General features: G+C 43.1%; 1 protein-coding gene across 1 annotated transcript in view; it reads right to left on the bottom strand.

Annotated features, from left to right (window-relative positions):
- MAP3K21 (mitogen-activated protein kinase kinase kinase 21) overlaps nucleotides 1-21,764 on the bottom strand; it is a 63,079-nt gene that overhangs the window by 6,853 nt on the left and 34,462 nt on the right. The window contains exons 5-8 of the mRNA XM_069572631.1: nucleotides 13,167-13,407; nucleotides 2,858-2,980; nucleotides 801-951; nucleotides 311-408 (exon numbers count right to left, since the gene is read on the bottom strand). Of these exons, the coding sequence (XP_069428732.1) occupies nucleotides 311-408; nucleotides 801-951; nucleotides 2,858-2,980; nucleotides 13,167-13,407 (613 nt within the window). The remainder of the gene's footprint in view (nucleotides 1-310; nucleotides 409-800; nucleotides 952-2,857; nucleotides 2,981-13,166; nucleotides 13,408-21,764) is intronic.

The following is a 21,764-nucleotide window of genomic DNA, read 5'->3' as shown; positions in this document are numbered from 1 at the left end:
ATGTCATGGGGTGGGAATACAACCTCAGCAGAATTTCAGGGTGCCTACATCTTCATATTTACTATTTCCTATACTAAATTAATTTGGATCTATCTAATAAATTATACTAATTTTTCTGGTAAAGAATAGAGTTACAAATTCCTGATAAACAATGTGGAGCCTCATGATTACTTTCCACCATGAACACTGCCAGGACAGAAGATAAGTTTCCAGCTCAGTGTAGCCCCACTACTACTCTGACGCTGCTAACCTTTCTGACATCACTTCCAGAGCACTCACATGCTAAGTCTATTTCCAGAGACCCATTTACCTGGCTGGTCCACAAATAATGAAGACAATGGCATGGTTTTCTGATTTTTTATTAATATGGTTGACCAAGGACTGTTGCCATCCGAGAGAGGTCTTATTCTACAAGAGAAAAATGTTTATTTTGAAATAATAGAACCACATGAACACAAACTAGGTTTTGGTAAATATACACTAACAAGATTTTTAGGTAGTAAAGAGAACACATTTGGATTCTGTGTTTTAAAGAGTTAACAAAGTACAAACAAAACCTTAACATGAGATGTAAAACATTTTTAAAACTGCTTAACCAAATAATAATTAATTTAGTATGATAAGCCCATCCTAGAAATTAACTTGATATTCAGGTATCTTTGTATTACTCCAATCGCTTTTTAAAAGGTAAGTCTGGCCAATGCAACATGTAAAAGGCCCTGATAAAAAATAACTAAGTAAAAAAGCACTGCTCTGCGTCACAGTGCACACTGAAATACCACCAGATGTCACACGTGTACCTTTCTTTGCAATCAGTTCTTTCTTTCATTTGAATCGAATTTGGACCCCACGTACAACCCTTTTTCTTGAAATTCCTTTTTATATCTTCAAATTCTTCTTGTCGACAGACGGTGTTTCTGCCCCAAGTTTTATTGCTTTCATCTGAGGTCACTAAACAGAGAGCATCACTCATTAACCAATTACAATTTTTTAAGTTTTAGGATGAATCAAGTCAGTTGTAAAACTATCTTACTCAAAGTGTATAGATGATTGAGAAGCATGAAAAGAAAGAATGAAGAAGTTATTTCTTGCACCCTACTCGAGGCAAATGTCTGTCTCTAATCATAACAGTAAGAAAGGTAAAAGGTAAACCTGAGGCAGCCATAAAGGGCTGATAATTTCTTTATCTATGCATTTAACATGATGCAATAGTTAGGACTTCATTTTACTTGGGAGGGGAAAAAAAAAAAAGGCAAATTGAACATTTAACTTAGTACTTAATTTTTTAACCAAATCAAAGTTTAGAACCTAAAGGTCTATTTTGAAACTGTAATTTCAGCCACTGTTTCATTAGTCATCACAACTGTTTGGCTACAATTACCTTTTAAAACCTGAACATATGCAAGTTTTCCCACATCTTGCCTTATTTCATCCCCTTGTGGGGAGGTTTACATTCACATCTGACCTCCACCCGTTGCTGACACACACACGACACACAACTGCCTCCTCCCGCAGCCCCTCGCTGCTTGAGAACCATGGGGAGAGTGGCTGTTATTACTACACACTTAGAAAACAATCCTGTCACACACCAGAGGCACTAGAAACACAGCTGAAAGCATGATGACATAGCTACACAGGGGGTAAAAATCTACACTTTGGGTCTAACCGAAACTCGCACAGAACCACTGTAAGTTGAAAATGTAGTTAATACACCTGAGCTACCGAACACGGCTTAGCCCAGCCCTCCTTAAACGTGCTCATGTACCCCCACGGCTGATTCATGTCAATGTACGGCAAAAACCACTACAATATTGTAAAGCAATTAGCCTCCAATTAAAATTAATTCATTAATTTTAAAAAGATGTGCTTAGAAGAATTACTGTGTTTGTTTAGCTGCCAAGTTGTATACAACTCTTCTGTGACCCCATAGCCTGCAGCCCTCCAGGTCTTTCTGTCCATGGGGTTTCCCAGGCAAGAATTCTGGAGTAGGAGGCCTTTTCCTTTCCCAGGAGATCTTTCCGATCCAGGGAATGAACCCGTGCAACCCACATGGCAGACGGATTCTTCATCATCTGAGCCACCTGGGAAACCCGCTTAGAACAGTCACACTAGGCTACAGTTAGCAAAATCATCGAATACAAAGCCTAGTTTATACTAAAGTTAAATATCTCGTGTACCTTACGGAATCCAGCAGTGAAAGTGAAAAGCAGAGTAGCTGTGAGTATATGGCTTATTTCTCCTCATGACGGCGGGGCTGACCAGGAGCCCAGCATCTTGAGAGGATGGCGCCTCGAATCACTCCCCAGGAAAAGATCAAAATTCAAAGTATGGTTTCCACTGAATGTGAGTCACTTTAAAACCACCGTAAAGCCAAAAAACCCTAAGTCAAATTACCCTAACGTGGGGGGCCATGTGCATTAGGGTGGTCAATGCACACCAAATGAGAGCTAAATCCCCAAAAAGCAGAACACTGTCTTCTTTATTTACAAAACAACTGGAAGTAACCTCAAATTCTGGATTTCAGTTTTCAAAATATCCACAAGTATGCTACTGATGTAATTCGGTTATACAAACGTCACAGGTACAGGCTTCACAAAATCTTATAAGTCTCGAGATCTTATTTCAGTTTCTACTCTGTGGCCTGGTAACATCACCAATTGTGCAGAGTCTAAAAATCATTTACTGTGAAAATAAGAAAATTAGACTAAGAAGAAAATTTTGATTTCCAAATAGTTATGATACCTCCTGTATTTCACATGCTTAGAAACCACTTATAAAAACATGTCTGCTTAAGTCGAATCAAAGTCCACTAGTGACAGACACCCACCCAAAAGACCCCAAGGGGGAGAAAGCTTACGCTGTATTGCTCGGAGTCGGGGGATCACTGTGGGGCTGCTGGGAGGGCTGGAGCTGCTGCTGTTCAGACTTCTTCGTTTGTCCAAATTGGGGGAGGCCTGCACGGTTATTTTGTGCTGGAAGTCTGTTGGATATGGGGAGAAAAAAAGAGAACTGAGATTTGATGGTTTTAGGTGATTTTCATAGTCCCGTCTTTGAATAAAAGACGTGGCAATAAAAGAAGAAATTGCCAGACAGTAAGAATATGGTCAACATCCAGAAAATGAAGATCATAGCATCTGGTCCCATCACTTCATGGGAAATAGATGGGGAAACAGTAGAAACAGTGTTAGACTTTATCTTTTGGGCTCCAAAATCACTGCAGATGGTGACTGCAGCCATGAAATTAAAAGACGCTTGCTTACTCCTTGGAAGGAAAGTTATGACCAACCTAGACAGCATATTGAAAAGCAGAGACATTACTTTGCCGACTAAGGACCATCTAGTCAAGGCTATGGTTTTTCCTGTGGTCATGTATGGATGTGAGAGTTGGACTGTGAAGAAGGCTGAGCACTGAAGAATTGATGCTTTTGAACTGCGGCATTGGAGAAGACTCTTGAGAGTCCTTTGGACTGCAAGGAGATCCAACCAGTCCATCCTAAAGGAGATCAGCCCTGGGATTTCTTTGGAAGGAATGATGCTAAAGCTGAAACTCCAGTACTTTGGTCACCTCATGTGAAGAGTTGACTCATTGGAAAAGACTCTGATGCTGGGAGGGATTGGGGGCAGGAGAAAAGGGACAACAGAGGATGAGATGGCTGGATGGCATCACTGACTCGATGGACGTGAGTCTGAGTGAACTCAGGGAGATGGTGATGGACAGGGAGGCCTGGCGTGCTGCAATTCATGGGGTCGCAAAGAGTCGGACACGATGAATATGGTATGTCTCAGAGTCTGCTCCTGGTTTCTTACTTGTCTTTCATTCAGGATTTGAGTCCATAAACAGTGACTCAGAATCTTGATACATTAGGCAGCACACTGAGACACACAGACACACAAGGAAATCAACTATTACTGAGCATCTGGAGAACCCAACAGTCTTCTGGGAAGAAGAGTTTCCTTCATTCAGTCTGACACAGTTGAAATGAAACTGAAAGAGACACCCTGGGTTAAACAAGTCCTGGTTCTGTCACTAACTGTGGACCCCAAACCAGCAAGGGGCCTCTTAGAGTCAGTTTCCCAGGCTTTTGGCTAGTACAGCAGACACCACCACAGGGTTGCCATGGTGATTAAAACAGAAAACGTACATTACATGGGGTTCAGAACATGCTACCCCAACATTTACTCCTTTTTGTTGTTTAGTCGCTCAGTCGTGTCCAACTCTTTGTGACCCCATGGACTGCAGCCCTCCAGGCTCCTCTGCCCGTGGGATTTCCCAGGCAAGAACACTGGAGTGGGTTGCCATTTCTTCCTCCCAGGGATCAAACTCCAGGTAGATTCTTTACCACTGAGCCATCAAGGAAGCCACATTTACTCTTTAACCTGTTACATTTCTACAAGACAGTTCACTCTTCATCAACCTAGCATGAAAATGTTCAGGTCTGGTTTTTTTTAGGGGGGGGGGCAGTATTCATTTCTTGATGCAGGCTCTCATGTCACAGAAACTTGTATTAAACACATTTTTATGCTTTCCCCTATTGATTTGGCTTTGTCAGTTTCATCTTCAGACCCAGTCAGGGTCAAGTGAAACTCCCCCAGCCTCAAGTTAAAAGTGTTTTGTGGCTAAGGTACCTACAAATGATGGTTACTATTATCTAACTGTGATACAGTTAAGATACAGGATAGCTGTCATGCCCGATGAAATGCCAAGAACTATGGCAACATATGAAAGAAAAGTAACATTACCAGAGGAAAGAAAACTTTGTAAACCGTCAGAAAAAGTATTGAAAACTTAGAAGCAGGAAAAATAAATGACTGGGTATTCTTTCATTGTGGTGTCGCGCTTAACCTCTGACTAGTTTTCTATTGATGGGGCTATTTTTACAACTCAGTAGAGACAATGGTTAACTTGTAGATTTTGTCTGGTGATGATGCAAATAATTTTTGCCTGGTGTGAAAGAAAATCCCAAAGGTTACTATTTATTGCCATAATGGGCATTAACCAAGTCTGTATTTAGCCTAGCAATCGAATGCTAATATTTCTTTATCAAATTGACCATAAATACTAAGCTCCTCAAATCCCCATGTGAACCAGTTTACATGGGTTCCCCATTAATATTAATTAATCAATATTAATTATTAATGAAATAAAATCTTTGACATGTTCATTTTATGTTTGCAAGAAAGCTATAATTTACCTTATTGTATAAAATAATTATACTTTAAAGGACCACAAGGCATTGAATGAGGAGTTTGAATTTGGTAGGCAAGACAGTTATCCAATTACTTATGTTACAGATCTGAAGCTTTCCTTGATATTGTGTTCTCCCTGACCTTCCACATCCAATCAAACACAAAATATCTTGTACATTCTGTTCTGTATTCTTCTCAGAGCTATTGTTGAGTCAGCAAACTCCACATGGGAAGCCCAACTTACCACCTACTAGCCACATGAATTTGGGGAAAGTAACTTCATCTCTGTAAGTCACAGCATCTTCATTGACAAAAAGGGAAAAAAGAATGATTCCTACTCCACAGGACAGTTAGGTAGACTTAAATACAAAGAAGTACAGAAAGTACTTGGGCTTCCCAGGTGGCTCAGTGGTAAAGAATCCTTCTGCCAATGCAGGAGACTCAGGTTCCATCTCTGGAGGAGGAAACTGGCAACCCACTCCAGTATTCTCTCCTGGGAAATCCCATGGACAGAGGGGCTTGGTGGGCTACAGTCCATAGGGTCGCAAAAGAGCTGGACGTGACTGAGTGACTAAGCATGGAAATATACTTGAGCATAAAAAATACTCAACGCACCTTAATGACACTTCTTGTTCTCTCCATCTCCACCACCACCATCATTTCACGCTGAGGCTGCTACAACCCTTTGGTCTATCTTCTAGCAACTCCACTCGACCCCTCTGATCTACCTCACAACAGCCAGAGGCTTGCTTGCTTATTTATTTATTTATGGCTGTGCGGGTGCTGCTGCAGCAAGGACGCAGCAGTTGTGGCACAAAGGCTTAGATGCTCCCAGGCATGTGGGATCTTAGTTCCCCAGCCAGGGGTTGAACCCACATCCCCTGCACTGGAAGGCAGATTCTTAACCACTGGACCACCAGGGAAGTCTCCAGGGGCATGCCTGTCATTCCCTGCTTAGAGGCCTTTGAAGGGTTCTCATCATTCTTAAAATTATAGATCAAAATCACAACACCCCTCTAATTCCCTGCAAATCTGACCTGGGTTGTTTGTGCCACCCCTGTTCTCCCATCACTCACCACGATCTAGACAAGGGGACAGCAGGCTTTTCCTAAGAAGTGCCACACAGTAAATACTGCAGTTTCTATGAGCCACATGGTCTGCTGATGGAGCGGGAAAGCGTTCCAACAAAAACGTAAAGGCGTGTGTTCCAGTGCAACGCTGCTATGGACGCTGCAGCTCACCTTTCCTGCCAGATTCGTGGCTCAGGAAATCTTCTTTTCTAGTATTTAAAGAGTATAAATCATTCTTTGCTTGTGGGCTACAGGAAAGAGGTGCAAGGCTGAATTTGGACCCGCAGGTAGAGTCAAGCCATAATGGTCTTTTTTCAATTCCTGAAAGAAACCAAACTTCTTCCCATGTGCTTTCTGCCTGTTCTTTGGCTTCCCTTCATTGGTGGGGCTTCCCTGGTGGCTCAGATGGTAAAGCATCTGTCTACAATGCAGGAGACCCAGGTTCGATCCCTGGGTCGGGAAGATCCCCTGGAGAAGGAAATGGCAATCCACTCCAGTACTCAGTACTCTTGCCTGGAGAATCCCATGGACAGAGGAGCCTGGTAGGCTACAGTCCATGGGGTCACAGAGAGTTGGACACGACTGAGTGACTTCACTTTCACTTTCCAAGGTGGCTCAGTGGTAAAGAATCTGCCTGCCAATGCAGGAGATGTGGGTTTGATCCCTGGTTGGGTCAGGAAGATCCCCTGGAGTAGAAAATGGCAACCCACTCCAGTATTCTTGCCTGGGAAATACATGGATGGAGGAGTCTGATGTGCTACAGTCCATGGGGTTGCAAAAAGTCCGACATGACTGAGCATGCATGCCAGACCACATATTTGGCAAATTCCTACTCTGAGTCTCAATTTAACTTTTTCTTCTTGGGGAAGCTAGTTGTGATTGCTTTAGTCCAGGAGACATCACTCTACTAATCACTGTCACATGACTTTTCCTTCAGAGTAATTAATAATTACAGTCAAAACAAAAGAACCTTTGTTTAATTATTAGCTTAAGACTCACCCCCTCCAATACAATGTCAGTTCTCTATTGGGAGGGTTATCAGTTGTCATCACTGCAACATCTCCCCCCAGTCGGCACAGGGCCATGCACAGGAAAGATGCTGAGCGAATCCTTGCTGAACAAGTGTTTCCTCTGTTTGAGATTACAGTATTCATGAGGGCAGAGATCATGTTTTGAAGACAATGCAGATAGACGTGAAGTGCCAGATGGGAGCTCTGTCCCCCTACCATCTAAGAAAGAATGATCTGACGAGGCAAAGCGGCTTAAGAGAGGGAAAGAATTGATGCAAGAAAACAGTTCATCAGAACAGACATCTAACTGAACTAGGGGGAAGGGAAATAAGTAGGAAAAGAAAGAAATATTCTCACCCAAAGAGATGAAACAATTTAGACCGAAGAGCTTTATAAAGGTTCAGCCAGCCCGGCGGCTCAGTGGTAAAGAATCCAGCTGCAACTCAGGAGCTGCAGTACATGTGGATTTGACCCCTGGGTCGGGAAGACCCCCTGGAGGAGGAAATGGCAACCCGCTCCAGTACTCTTGCCCGGAGAATCCCATGGACAGAGGAGCCTGGTGGGCCACAGTCCAAGGGGTCACAAAGAGTCGGACACAACTGAGCACGTACAAGCACACGGAAGTTTTTGTAGCGAGAGGAGCCTGCAGCCCAGAGTGGAAGGCACGCATGCTCGCGCAGGCCTTGGAATCAGAACAACAGAACCAGGCCACAGCACCTGAATGGCAAACCACGAAGGACGAGCGATGGGAGAGGAGGCGACAGGCACAGGCCGGGGAGCCGCCACGGACGGCTTTAAGGCCAAAGGCAGTTGCGAAGGCACAAGACTGGATCTTAACAATACCTAAGATTCAGGGTGCTTCTGGTCTTCTGAAAAAAACCAGATACTTGTACTCAGGGGGAAAAAAAAGAGCACTCTGTGCTTTAAACATAAACAAAACATTCTTTATGATAAACATCCTGTTCCTATGAAACAGAGAAAGGTTGATTCTGTCCCAGTTATAGATTGAGGAAAACTCAGGCTGAACTGTTAAGGGGTCCTGGCTGATGTCCAGTGTTTATCTGGACTGCTTGCCAGACCTGTTCTCAAGGTATCTGCTCATGGCAGATTATCATGTGGTCCCAGGCTTTTGATTAAACCTGTATGTTTTCACTGGCAATATTTATGTTTCATGAAGGACACTGACACGGCTCACTGAGAATCCTCATTTTAGACTAAAAGTTTCAGTATTTGTTGAAAAGTCCTTTGGGGGCTTCTGCCTTCTCTCCCTAGGCATGTACACACACTTGCTCACATTCACGCACACCAGGCAGGTGAGTGTGGCAGGCCTCTGGCTCTTGTGAAGTGGTTGAAGTTAGAACATCATGGCTTTAGAGACATACCAACTCCCCAAAGTTTCAAAACCTCTTTGATCTATTTTATATGTTCTAAAAACACAACCTGGGTTCAAAACAAACATAATACAGGAGTGATATAAAGTGGCTACAGTATAAATGTATCTGCCACAACCATTCTTTCTCTCTACAAGTTCCAAGACTGCACAGTTTAATTTACCAACTCTTAGATTATGCCGCCTCATTGTATAAGCATTCATCTTTATTAGGTAGCTATGCAGGATTGTCAACAGGAATAATTGCATTTGAGTTTTCCAGCAATAAATCATCCTAGCTATAAATAGCCATAAAATGAAAAGCTGCTATCAGTGATTACGAAGGAAAAAGTACAATGATTAATTATTCAAATTTAATAACAATTTTTTGAAAGAACTTTTAAGCAATATTCTGGCTTGTCATCTGAATCATTCTCTAACCACCAAAATGATTCTTTGCTTAACTCCACCTTTATAGAAGGCTTAGGTGAGGATCTGGCTACTCTAGTCAAAAAGACGATCTGTGTGCGTGTGTGCGTGTGTGTGCGTGTGTGCGTGTGTGTGTGTGTGTGTGTGAAAGTTGCTCACACACAATGCCCTTGTTACAACGCCTGACCAATTTTTAAGAAAAGGGGGCATCTGTGAATATTATGAACCTTCAACTGCACCAATTGAGCACACAATGCTAGTTGAAGGTTAACTGACCCCCAACCAGTTTAATTCCCAAACAGTACAGAAAGCTTGAAGGAAAAAAATATCTTTAGAATTCTTACCCTAAGGGAATACCTCCTACTAGGAGAACCTGATTTTTGCTCCCCGTGCCTGGAGACCAGAGCTCTCTGGATCACTTATCTTATCTAGACCATCTCTTAAAAAAAAAAAAAAGGAATGAAGTCTTTAAAAATTTTCTTATTTTCAACTGTTATTTACTATTAGTGAGTTTTACTGGAACAAAACCAGAAACATAGACCAATGGAACAAGACAGAAAGCCCAGAGATAAACCCACACACCTATGGGTACCTTATCTTTGACAAAGGAGGCAAGAATATACACTGGAGAAAAGACAGTCTCTTCAATAAGTGGTGCTGGGAAAAATGGACATAGCTGTCTAGTTTTTACACATAGCTGTTGTAAAAAAAATGAAGTTAGAACTCTTCCTAACACCATACACAAAAATAAACTCAAAATGGATTAAAGATCTAAATGCAAGCATACGTATTAAGAACCAGTTCATAGGAGTCTCAGATACATTTCTAGGAAATTCCTTAAGCTAGACAGACATGGAAAAATTCCTGCAAAAGGGATTTAAGTAGTTTGTAGCTGGAAAAATAAGTAACACCACCCTCCAATCTGTCATCTACCGGCTGTTTCTTCCTTAATAATGTACCATGAAATAGTACTAAAATCTGGTAACTCAAAGAATTTTCTAACATTCATAATGTTGGAATCCACTAACTCTCTTGAATGTAAGGTACAAATAATTGCTTTCTCCACTGAGCAAAACCACTGAAGGAGAAAATAATTGTTTTTATAGTTCTGACTCTTCTCTGTGAATCTTTGGATGTGTTCCTACTTTGGGATACTGTGTAAGAAAACTCTGTGTGTGTGTGTGTGTTGGTGAGGTAGCTTGTAGAGTTGAGGGATTCTAATGAGTTTCCATAGAGGTGTCACAGCGATGTGGCACCATCTTGTGGGCAGAAGAGGTAACTACCACCCTAAATTACAGAAACTGCATTTCATGCCTTTAAAATGGTTTAGGATTATAGCAATAGATTTTGAGGTTATGTTTTAACTAGAATCTTTTATTAAGTGGCAAAAGGTAAAAAAAAAAAATATGTGACTAAAATGACCCCTCTATTCTCAGAAACAGGAAAGGGAACTAGTACTATCCAGGAATAATACAAATCCAGCAAAAATATTCAAATATATTCACTTTGCGCTGAATAAATGCAAGGTACCAGCCAAGTAAAATTTGAGAAGAACCACCCCAGGAATCCTGTGATACTTTGTTTAATCACTCTTTCATGAAGATTAAAAAGTCACTGGAATTATTTCATTGTTTCTCCCAAGTTTCTTTCCCATCAGTTTCTAATTAGCTCCCCTCTCCAAAGTTTCCCCAGGGAATCAGTGAATATTAATTATGGTAATATGGTCACAACACAGATAGAAGAACACTGATATAGCTCAGGACTAGAGAAGAAAACTCACACTGAATTCCCCTCTGAATTTGTCTACTATCTATATCAAAGCAGAAAGAAGCCTTACCTTAAACAAAACAGACTATTTTAAATTATGTCTGACATATCAGACAGTCCAGTGAGTTGTCTTTCAAGTTACACTTCGGCTAAAAGCAAACATTAGAAGAGAACCTGGAAAAGTACCTTTTTTTTGTTCCCAAAGAGGTCAAAGGTAAAATGAATGAGGACCACATAGCCAGTTCTCACCTCATCAAAGCACTTAATCAATGATGTATATTCTGTGTACTTCTGACTACCCCACAGCAGCAATTTTCTGATCAATTAAGGACTTCTGTAACCAAAGAAGTCACAATACGTAGCAAGCTGCAAGGATTTTGTAGTAAGTATCTTTACAAGACAATGTATACATATTTTATATAAAACAAAACTCCTGTTACTGTTATTTAAATCAAATTTCCACACTATTACCAAACATCTCAGGAAAACACCGGAATCTGTAAAGAACACTCTAAGATGTAATACATATATAGAAAGACAGATACATACAGATATATACACATTGACTGTGTATTCTCTGTAGGCTGGGCTGCCTAGGTGGCTCAACAGTAAAGAATCCACCTGTCAAGCAGAAGACATATGAGACTCAGGTTCGATCCCTGGGTCAGGAAGATCCCCTGACCAGGAGAAGGAAATGGCAGCCCACTCCAGTATTCTTGCCTGGGAAATCCCACGGACAGAGGAGCCTGGAGGGCTACAGTCCACAGGGTGGCAGAAGAGTTGGACTTGAACTTAACTGAAGCAACAAACACCAACCCTACAGGGGCAGCCAGCTCTTGCTCCGTCGTCATCCTTCCCTGCGAGAAAACTACTGCAAAACACAGAGGGACATTTGATATTACCTCAATCAAACATCAAAGAACTTAACTTTATGAATTGACATATGTTTGCTATTTTGTACTCTGTTTAGTTTCTCCCAACATATAATCCATTTCAGTTCAGTCGCTCAGTTGTGTCCGACTCTTTGTGACCCCATGAATTGCAGCACACCAGGCCTCCCTATCCATCACCAACTCCCGGAGTTCACTCAGACTCATGTCCATCGAGTCGGTGATGCCATCCAGCCATCTCATCCTCTGTTGTCCCCTTTTCCTCCCGCCTTCAATCTTTCCCAGCATCAGGGTCTTTTCCAATGAGTCAGTTCTTCGTAATCCATTTATGTTATATCGCAATGATTTAAAATATTTTTTTAAAGGTTGCCTAGAATTACTGGTTTACTTCCCTCGTGGCTCAGCTGGTAAAGAATCTGCCTGCAGTGTGGGAGACCTGGGTTTGATCCCTGAGTTGGGAAGATCCCCTGGAGAACAGAACGGCTACCCACTCCAATATTCTGGCCTGGAGAATTCCATGGCATACAGTCCATGGGGTTGCAAAGAGTTGGACGTGACTGACCAACTTTCACTTTCACTTTTATACCTCAACGATTTTGAACCTTTAGATGAAGGTGGGTGGTCATCGAGGCACTGAATATACTTTGCTAAGGGTGCGAACAGCAACCTCAGTGCCCCAGATAACAGCCAGCTCCTTGTGGAAGCAAGAAATTGATGTTCAGATTTTAAAAGGTAACTGCAGCCTAACAATTGTGATGACTAATGAAAAGTTCTCTTAAATTACGATCTTAAAATATACCTCTGTTTCTTAGTTTCAAACTTTGATTTGGTTAAAAAATTACATAGGAAGTTTAAGTTAAATGTTCCATTTGACTTATTCCCCTTTCCCCCCCCAAAAAACCCCAAATCCTAAACTGTTGTATCATGCTAATTGCATAGATAAATAATCAGCTCTTTGCTGCTAATTTACTTTGAGTTTGTATCTCTCAGTGTACTCCACTTTTCTTGCTATTAGGATTACAGACAGAAATTTGCCACTGGTGAGGGTCAAAGAAATCATTCCATTGTTTCTGTTTCTTGATTGTTTAAGTATTTTGAGTAAGATGTGTTTGTTCTGGATTTTCACCATGTTGTGTAGTGCTGGTTCAATGCAATCAGCTAAAGAGAAATTCTGCTTTGATTTCCAAAGGAGTAAACAATAATGTCATTAACAGGAAAGGATGCCCACAGTCAGATACACTGCTTCCGGTCCCCTGCAATATGCTCCCTTTCCAGGCTGCTTCACACGTGAAAACTCACTAGGTTGTTACGTTCTGACCACGGACTGAAGCACGAGGTGAAGATGCTCAGTCATAAAATCTCACTCCCCAGCTCCGATGAAGCAAAGAAGCAGACAGGAGGGACGACCACATAAGTCTGAGGGGACGTCGGGGCGGGACCGTACCTGAAGGTAAACTGATGCGATGGCCGTCTCTGAGCTTCAGGCGGCTCCTCTTAAACTTGCCCTTCCTCTTCTTGACGTTGGGCTTCTCCTGATTCAGCTGGAAGATGAGGATGTTGAGCTCTCGCTCCAGCACGTCGATCTCCCGTGCGGCCAGCTGCTGCTCCCGCCGCCGGAGCAGCTCCTCCTGCGACTTCTGCTGCAGGGCGGCCCGCATCAGCTCCTCCTCCCGGGAGCGCAGCTCCTGCCGCCGGGACAGGGGACAGGATCAAGGTCACTGCAGGCCTCCCGGAGCCTCCCCACGGCCAAGACAGGCCAGGCTGGACCCCAGCTCACCAGGGGCTCACACAGGCTCCATCTGGCAATTCTGGGGTGTTTCTGCTTTGTTTTGGGGGTGGGGGTGGGGGGCAGAATGGTTTACTTAATCCATGGCTCTTATTTGTATGGAGAAGGCAATGGTACCCCACTCCAGTACTCTTGCCTGGAGAATCATCCCATGGACGGAGGAGCCTGGTGGGCTGAGGTCCATGGGGTCTCTAAGAGTCGGACAGGACTGAGCGACTTCACTTTCACTTTTCACTTTCATGCATTGGAGAAGGAAATGGCAACCCACTCCAGCGTTCTTGCCCAGGGAAGAATCCCAGGGATGGGGAAGCCTGCAGGGCTGCCGTCTATGGGGTTGCACAGCGTCGGACAGGACTGAAGCGACTTAGCAGCAGCACCAGCAGCTTATTTGTATTAGGGGCCATTAGCATAATTAAGTATTGGGTTTTGAGTCTCACCAGGTGCGCTAGATGGTAAAGAATCCAACTGCCAATGCAGGAGATTTAAGAGATGCAGGGTCGATCCCTGGGTGGGGAAGCCCCCGGAGGAGGGCATGGCACCCCACTCTAGCGTTCTTGCCTGGAGAATCCCAGGGACAGAGGCGCCTAGAGGGCTGCACTACAGTTGCAAGAAGTTGGACACGACTGAAGAGACAGCAGAGCACCATCAGGTGCCGGGTTTTGCACCTCACCAGGTGGTTTCTCAGATCTGCCCTTCTTCCTGCAAGGTTCTTTCTGAAAGTTTTATCCACCTTCTTCAAAGCCCAACTCAGAAGAAGGCAAGGAAGCATCCCCCGGGCTGAGGCACACCCCGTCCACGGGATGCATGCAGGGCACCCGGCCACAAGCTCAGGTGTGCAGGGTGTTAAGCTGGGGACCACCGATCCCATCTTTCCATGGCCCTTCTAGTTTTATGATCCAAGAAGAGGCATCACACGTCTTTATACCCAAGTGTAAAGACTCTCTCTGTCTCTGGCCTTTACAATCACCTGACACTCAAAATGTACATCGACACACAGCAGCCAGGTACTGATGTGAAGGGCCCATTTGAAGAAGACCCAGAACTCTACTCAGTGATCTACATGTGAAGGAAATCTAAAAAGGAGGGGATGTAAGCATTCGTATAGCTGATTGCTTTACTGCACAGAAGAAACTAACACAACATTACTTCAATAAGAATTAGGGGGGAAAAGAAGGCCCATTAAAGCCAAAAGGGAAAGCTTGATTACTTAAAGGAAAATTCTAGTCACCGAAGACTGCAGCAGGTTAGATTTCTTTCCTTAGGGTATTTAAGAATTTGCTTAGGGAATTAACACATTGTGGTGGAGAGACTAAGGGGAAAAACAAAGTTAATATGGCAGGAGTCAGGTGAAGGCCCATCAGAAATGAAAATGCAACAGCTCTAAAAGGATAAGCCACTGGAAAATACAGTCAGTCCACAGAGACTTTTCCAGGATTCCGTGGATGGATGGAAACTGTCGCTTCACACACAGATGTCATGAATTAGCTAACAAAGTCCCTCTGTCATGACACACACTGATTAAAATATAACTTCCTCTCAGTTTTGGTTTTAGAATTATTTAACTGGTAAGAAACAGAAAATCTATGAAGAATACTTTTATTCCTATTATAAAAAAAATTATTCAATAGTAAAACTGAGAACTCCACAGTCTTTAATCCACATCCCCATTCTTATTCCATTTCTGTAAAGTGTTCCGTTCTTTATCAGAGACATAAACACCTCTTTTGGTGCTGAATTGCTTTCTCTTGTAGACCACCCTGCCATAAATCAAGCATTCACATAGAAAGCCAGGCCTTCACAAACTTCTATTTACACTGCACCAGATAAGTTCAATCTTAGACTGTGTGTGTTAGTCGGCTGTGTCTGACTCTTTGAGATCCCATGGACTGTAGCCCACCAGGCTCCTCTGCCCATGAAATTCCCCTCCAGGCAAGAATACTGGAGTTGGTAGCCATTCCCTTCTCCAGGGGATCTACCTGACCCAAGGATCCAACCTGAGTCTCCTGCACTGCAGACGGGTTCTTTACCATCTGAGCCACCAGGGAAGCCCAGGTCCTAAGGCCAAAAACTTTGTGAGAAACTCCACCTTCTCAGGCGGAGCCCTGGGCTGTGAACTTAAAGAGCTACAAGCTTGGTGTGAACATGTCACACTTCATAAGAGCAGGGCACACTTTCCAGAGGCCACCTCGAAAGTACTGATATGAAGAAACACTGCAAGACAGGGGCTCATGGAAAGAAGGAGAGTTGAGCCATGTGACTGGAGTCATAAGGGAAAATAAAAATGGGGGCGCATCCTCCGGCATGAATAAGGTAATATCAAGAAGAAAGGAGAGTCCTAAAAATAAAGGTTCTGTATGTGGATCAATTCTGACCTTACGGTAGTTCTACCAAAGTAGACCGAAACTCACCTTTGAAACATCCCTTCAATTTGTTTTTTTTCTAAACAAACTTCATAAACAAAATGATGAGAAATGATTTCCTTAAGACCAATCACTATTCAAATCAGTTCTGCTAATATGTATCAGCTGATTTATGAGGAGAGACTGGTATTTCTTCATTATATTGTGCCAAATAAAAATAGCTATTTATTACTTGAAAAGAAAAAAGAAAGAAGAAGAAAACACTAGCTGTTTGAAACAATTCGGAATCCATTATTTAACTAGTGGCTTTACAGTTTGTTCAAACTAGAGGTTTTACTATAGTGTATTTGGGGACAGAGGATCATTCCAGTCAACTTCGAATTCATTACTGTCCGCCCTTCTGTTAAGATATTACTTTTCAGGGGTGTAGATAACAACCCAATTAGCTATTGTGGAATGAAATGGCATAAGGAAGAGATAAAGGCTGTAAATTCACTTAGGCTTTTTGTGGTATTGCTACAGTAATTGAATAAGAAACCATTTTCAATTCCAGGTCTCAAACTAAAGTGTAAACCCCTGTGCAGTGACTTTATAAATTAAAAAAAAAAAAGTCACTTGGTTAATAAGACTTCATAAAAGAAAAAAATAAGATCAAAGAGAAAGTAGCCAAGTACTCTTCCTTCTGAAGGAGTTTTAAAGCATTCAGAAGTATAAGAAAAAAACACAGTCTGGGGTATTAGAAGCCGTTTGGATTCTCTGAAATTATGAAGCACACAAAAACATTCTTTCGGTCGCTGAGATTACTAGGCAGTGCTGTGTGTTTAATTGCTTGGCACAGGCCATTCTAGTAATGGGAAACCCAAATTCCTGGCACTAGGTGTTAATCATTAACAGTGACAAGCCTTCGTATAGTGGTTCAAAGACAGGTGCACACACCCAGTGTACAGAGACAGACATGCAGAGATAAGAAGCCAGGAATTTGGGGAGGAACCGGTATCTATGGAGGCCACAGTTTACTGAATAACACAGAGCACGGCCAAGTCACTGACCATTAATTCCAGGTCTGACGCCTCCTGCCTCAAGCAATCAGTGAACAGGAAAGGGAGATAGCGCACATCTACTGTGCTTTTGACTCCATCAAAAAAGATGCAACCTGAAACCTTCCAGCAAAAAAAAAAAAAAAAAAAAAGACTATATATTCTTTAATTGTAAACCAACAACCCACAACATACCATAAATGCTGTATTTCAAAAAGCACTGCACAGAAGTCATATATATATATAATAAATATATCAGAAATCATATATATATATATATATATGTAACGATACCACTGTAGTATATTGCAAAAATGAACCCAAAGAATAGCAAAGAAACTACTTATAAGACCTCAACATGGAGAAAGCAGACATCCAGTCTTAAAGCATTCTTTTTTTATTTTCTCACCACATATGATAAGAACTGAGCTTCCCTTGTGGCTCAGCTGGTAAAGAATCCACCTGTAATGCAGGAGAGCTGGGTTCAATCCCTGGGTTGGGAAGATCCCCTGGAGAAGGGAAAGGCTACGCACTCCAGTATTCTGGCCTGGAGAATTCCATGGACTGTATAGTCCATGGGGTCACAAAGAGTCAGACACGACTGAGTGACTTTAACTTAACGATAAGAATTAACTCACTGGCTGTGCCTCTCTCCTACGGTTTCATATATAATTACCAAGTTTAAAATAATAAGAGTTAGTTATTAACAACATCACTTCCAAATTTTAAATTCTGTGATGCCAAGTTTTATTTTTCCTCCAAGTCTTCTTCCATTCCCCAAATGTTTTTTACTTTTGCTATTAAGCATCTCATTTCAGAATTCCTGAAAATCATTTGGGAAGGGGTAAAAAAAAAAAAAATCTTAAAAACCTGTTAATAATATCACTGATAGTAATCCTTCAAAGGACTGCAAGGCTGAAAAAGTAATGCACTCAGTCATTTTCCAGCTCGGAGCCCCATTTCCCAAGCACCTGGGCTGGGGATGGGGCTGCGGGTGCTGGCAGGAACCTGCCCGGCTTCAGTCAAAGCCACTGCTTTCCTTGTTGCAAGGTGAACACGCACACTTGTCAGCACTTAGCAAGCAGCACGCAGGCCTGAGCCCTCTGGATACCTCGCTCGTGGAAGCCCATGCCACCCTGAGGGAGACAGCGTGGCTGGGACACTTTGTGGGGGTGTGGGAGGATGGCAGGACAGTCTCCGTCAGCCAGTGGCAGCGCCCCGACCCCAACCAGACAGGCTGGCTCAAGTCCTCGGTCCGTACCACTTTGCTCGACTGCTGGAGATTCTGGCATTCTGCTAAAGACTTAATACAACACGGGGGCAGGGCAGGCCACGGTTTAGTGAACTCCTGTGTGCACACCCCTGCCGTCCGCCTGAATTCCTCGAGGGCAGGGCCAGAACAGCTGGAGCAGGCTCAACTGTCCTCCTGCTCGGCTCCAAGAGCTGGGAAGTTGTTGAGACCCGATCTTCATGCCTGGAGCGCTCACTTGAGAGGCCTCCTACTTCTGAACCCTGAACAACCGGAATATATCTTCTCTCTCACCTGCTAGAAAGTCCCTCCAGCACTGAGGACAGCCCCGTACAGCCCCTTCTGCATCCATTTCTCTTTGAGGGCTCAGGTGTGCAGGCCCCTCCCGTGTCCCTGGCCGTCCACCTGGGGGAGCTCTTTAAGACATGGTGCTGTGTGTCTGACTTTTTGTGATCCCAAGGACTGTCATCCACCAGGCTCCTCTGTCCATGGGATTCTCCAGGCAAAAATACTAAAGTGGGTTGTCATGCCCTCCTCCAGGGGATCGTCCCAACCCAGGGATCGAACCCACATCTCCTGTGTCTCCCGCACTGCAGACAGATTCTTTACTGCTGAGCTACTGGTAAAGTCCCTTTAAGACATGGTGCCATCAGTTGAATGTGATGCTGACGGTGTGATCTGAACAGACTCAAACAGGATGACTGTTTCTTATTAAATGAGCTCCAGGTACTTATTAAGGGGGTCAGGGTTCAAGATTGCATTTATCAGTTTTGAATTTCTAAACTCACAAAACACTGAAAAATCTAAGGAAGTCAGTAAATTACCTAGAAGTCTACTATTTGAAAACATGGCTTACAAAAAAGAAAAAAAAAAAAAAGGATTTTAGCAGCTTACAGATTTCCCTCTAACCTTTATTCTTAACTAGTTAAAATTATGAAATATTTTATATATACTACAACTAGAGAGAACAGCAAATACTCATGCACTTACTATCCATATTTAACAGATGCTAAATTTTTACCATATCTGTTTCAGACCTGTTAAAGTCCTCTGTGCATCACAGTGAATCCTATCCCCTCACCTTCGGACCTACTGTACTTAAGTTGTATCTTTTGTATCCTTCCTCTGTCTATACTTTGCCCTTCTGTACATTTGAATAATACTGTTTTCTGTGGTCTTATAAATTTATACAATGTGATTATCCCTCCGCAACTGCTTTCTCTGCCCAATATTATACTGTCTGAGATTTAGATGGCACTAGAATCCCCTTGCCAAAGGAGATGCAACAGACACAAGTTCAATCCCTGGGTCAGAAAGATCCCCTGGAGAAGAGAATGGCAACCCACTCCAGTACTTTTGCCTGGAAAACCCATGGATAGAGGAGCCTGGTGGGCTACAGTCCACGGAATCACAGTCCAAACACGACTAAGCACTCACTCACTACTATTCATGTTGAAACATACAGCTGGAGTTCATTCATCTGAGGACTGTACAGATTGCTACTGTAAGAATATACAGTAGTTTAGGCATTTATTTTCCTATTAATGGATATTGGGGTTGTTTCCAGTTTTTCATTATTACAAACTATACTTAAAAGTGAATAACCTTAATTTCCTTGCACATACGTGTGGAAGTTTCTTATCTATAACCAGAAGTTAAACAGCTGAGGTGTCCGCTGCATAAGATTCAAAATAGAATTCATGGCATTTACACACTTTTAAATCATCTTTTCACTGAAAAAAATATGACAGTTGGAACTTCCCTGGCGGTCCAGTGGTTAAGAATTTGCCTGTCAATGCAGCGGACACAGGGTAGATCCCTGGTCCAGGAAGATGCCACATGCCTCAGGTCAGCTAAGCCACATGTGCCAACTACTAAGCCTGTGCGTCCTGGAGCCCATGCTCCACAAGAGAAGCCCCCGCAGTGAGAAGCCCACGCTGCAGCTAGAGAGCGGCCCTAGCTAGAGAAAGCCCGCACACAGCGACGGAGATTCAGCACAGGCAAATAGTCTTTAAAATGACAATAATAATAAGTGCTAATATCTCTCACCTATTAAGACATATATTAGTAAAGAAATTCTACTTAGGTATTTAATGTATCTATGGAACGTCTACCATGTGCCAAGTTCTTTGCTCAGTGTTACAGAGGAACGTGACCAAGGATAAAGCAGAACAGCTCATGAACTTAACGAGTAGGAAAGGCAGACCAAGGATGACACAAAGAAGCAGATATTAATAAAGTATGGCCCAGTGTGGCTGTGATAAAGAAAGTGCCGGACGCTGCGACGCTCTATGTGGTGCAAAAGATGAAGGGAAGGGGGCTCTGGGGCCTGAGGATGCAGCAGCAGCAACTGTGTGGAGAGGGTAAGCCAGGCCAGGGACAGACAAAGAATATACTCAAGGGCCGAAATGCAGGAGAGCGGCGCTGGAGGAGATGGAAGAGTTCAGGCTGGCTGGGGACAAAGTGAGGCTAAATGTGGGAGAACAGAAGACGCTATAAAGAAAAGGAGTCGGCCACTGAGGCGAGGTGGTTCTGATTTGCAGTTTAGAAGTGTCATTGGTGTGCTGAGGGGCTCAGTTAGGGGAGCAAGGCTGGATGCAGGGCACCCAGGTAGGATGCTGCTGCAGGGATGCAGGTGATGAGTGAGGACCACAGGGGTCAGGGGAGTGAATTACCACTGATGGCCCTTGTCACAGGGGAGGCCACATCGTCAAGACCTTTGAGACTGGGTACCTATGGGGACAATATCTCATTACCACACAAAGGAAGCAGGAGGAGGGACGGCAGATGGGGAGTGAGAAGGAGGTTCTGACTCCAGTGGTTGACTGGGATAGCACATCAAGCCCCTTTTGAAAACTTGTCAGCGGGATCCAAACCCTTAGCCTGGCGGTCCAGGACACAGGATGCCACATCGCAGAGCTCTCACACTTGTCCCAGCACACAGCAGACATTCAACACATTTGCTGAGAGGAAATTGTGACATGGAAACTGACAACAATTTCCCCAAAGATATACTTTTAAATTGTTTTTTTGTTTTTTTTTTAAGAGAAACATTTACTGTTGGGGGAATACCCATGACATACCTTGTATTAATTCACAGTTCAGCTTGGTAATAGCAGAAGGAAGCTACTCACAGACTGAATTTAGGTGTAAGGCATCTTGGCCCCATACACAGTATTATTATACACTAGCTCAAGAACTATTATGCATATATATTATACACACACACATATATATATATATTCAAACCACAAACAGAACTTTTTTGCTCTTTCCTCTGCAATTAGGTTGGCTATGTGCCTTCAGTATTATGGTCAATGCAAAAGTCTAGCGATGTAATGCTCAGTCATACTACGAAAGTCAAGGTAATTTAACATGGGAGAATGACCCAGTTACACGATAATCCCATATTTTTATGTCAAGCACTGGAACACGCAAATGGACTCTTTACTTAGCAGAGCATTATGGTCTATTTAAAAAGAATTCTACTCTTTTAGATAGCTAATGGGAAGTTGAGGTAGTGCAGGCTCAGCCTGGTGCTCTGGGACCACCTAGAGGGTGGGATGGGGTGGGAGGTGGCAGGGAGGTTCGGGAGAGAGGGGATACGTGA

The sequence above is a fragment of the Ovis canadensis genome, chromosome 25 (assembly GCF_042477335.2).
Source record: "Ovis canadensis isolate MfBH-ARS-UI-01 breed Bighorn chromosome 25, ARS-UI_OviCan_v2, whole genome shotgun sequence".
Taxonomy (NCBI): Eukaryota; Metazoa; Chordata; class Mammalia; order Artiodactyla; family Bovidae; genus Ovis; species Ovis canadensis.
The sequence above is the reverse complement of the archived record's forward strand: the minus strand, read 5'-3'. Positions and strand labels throughout refer to the sequence as shown.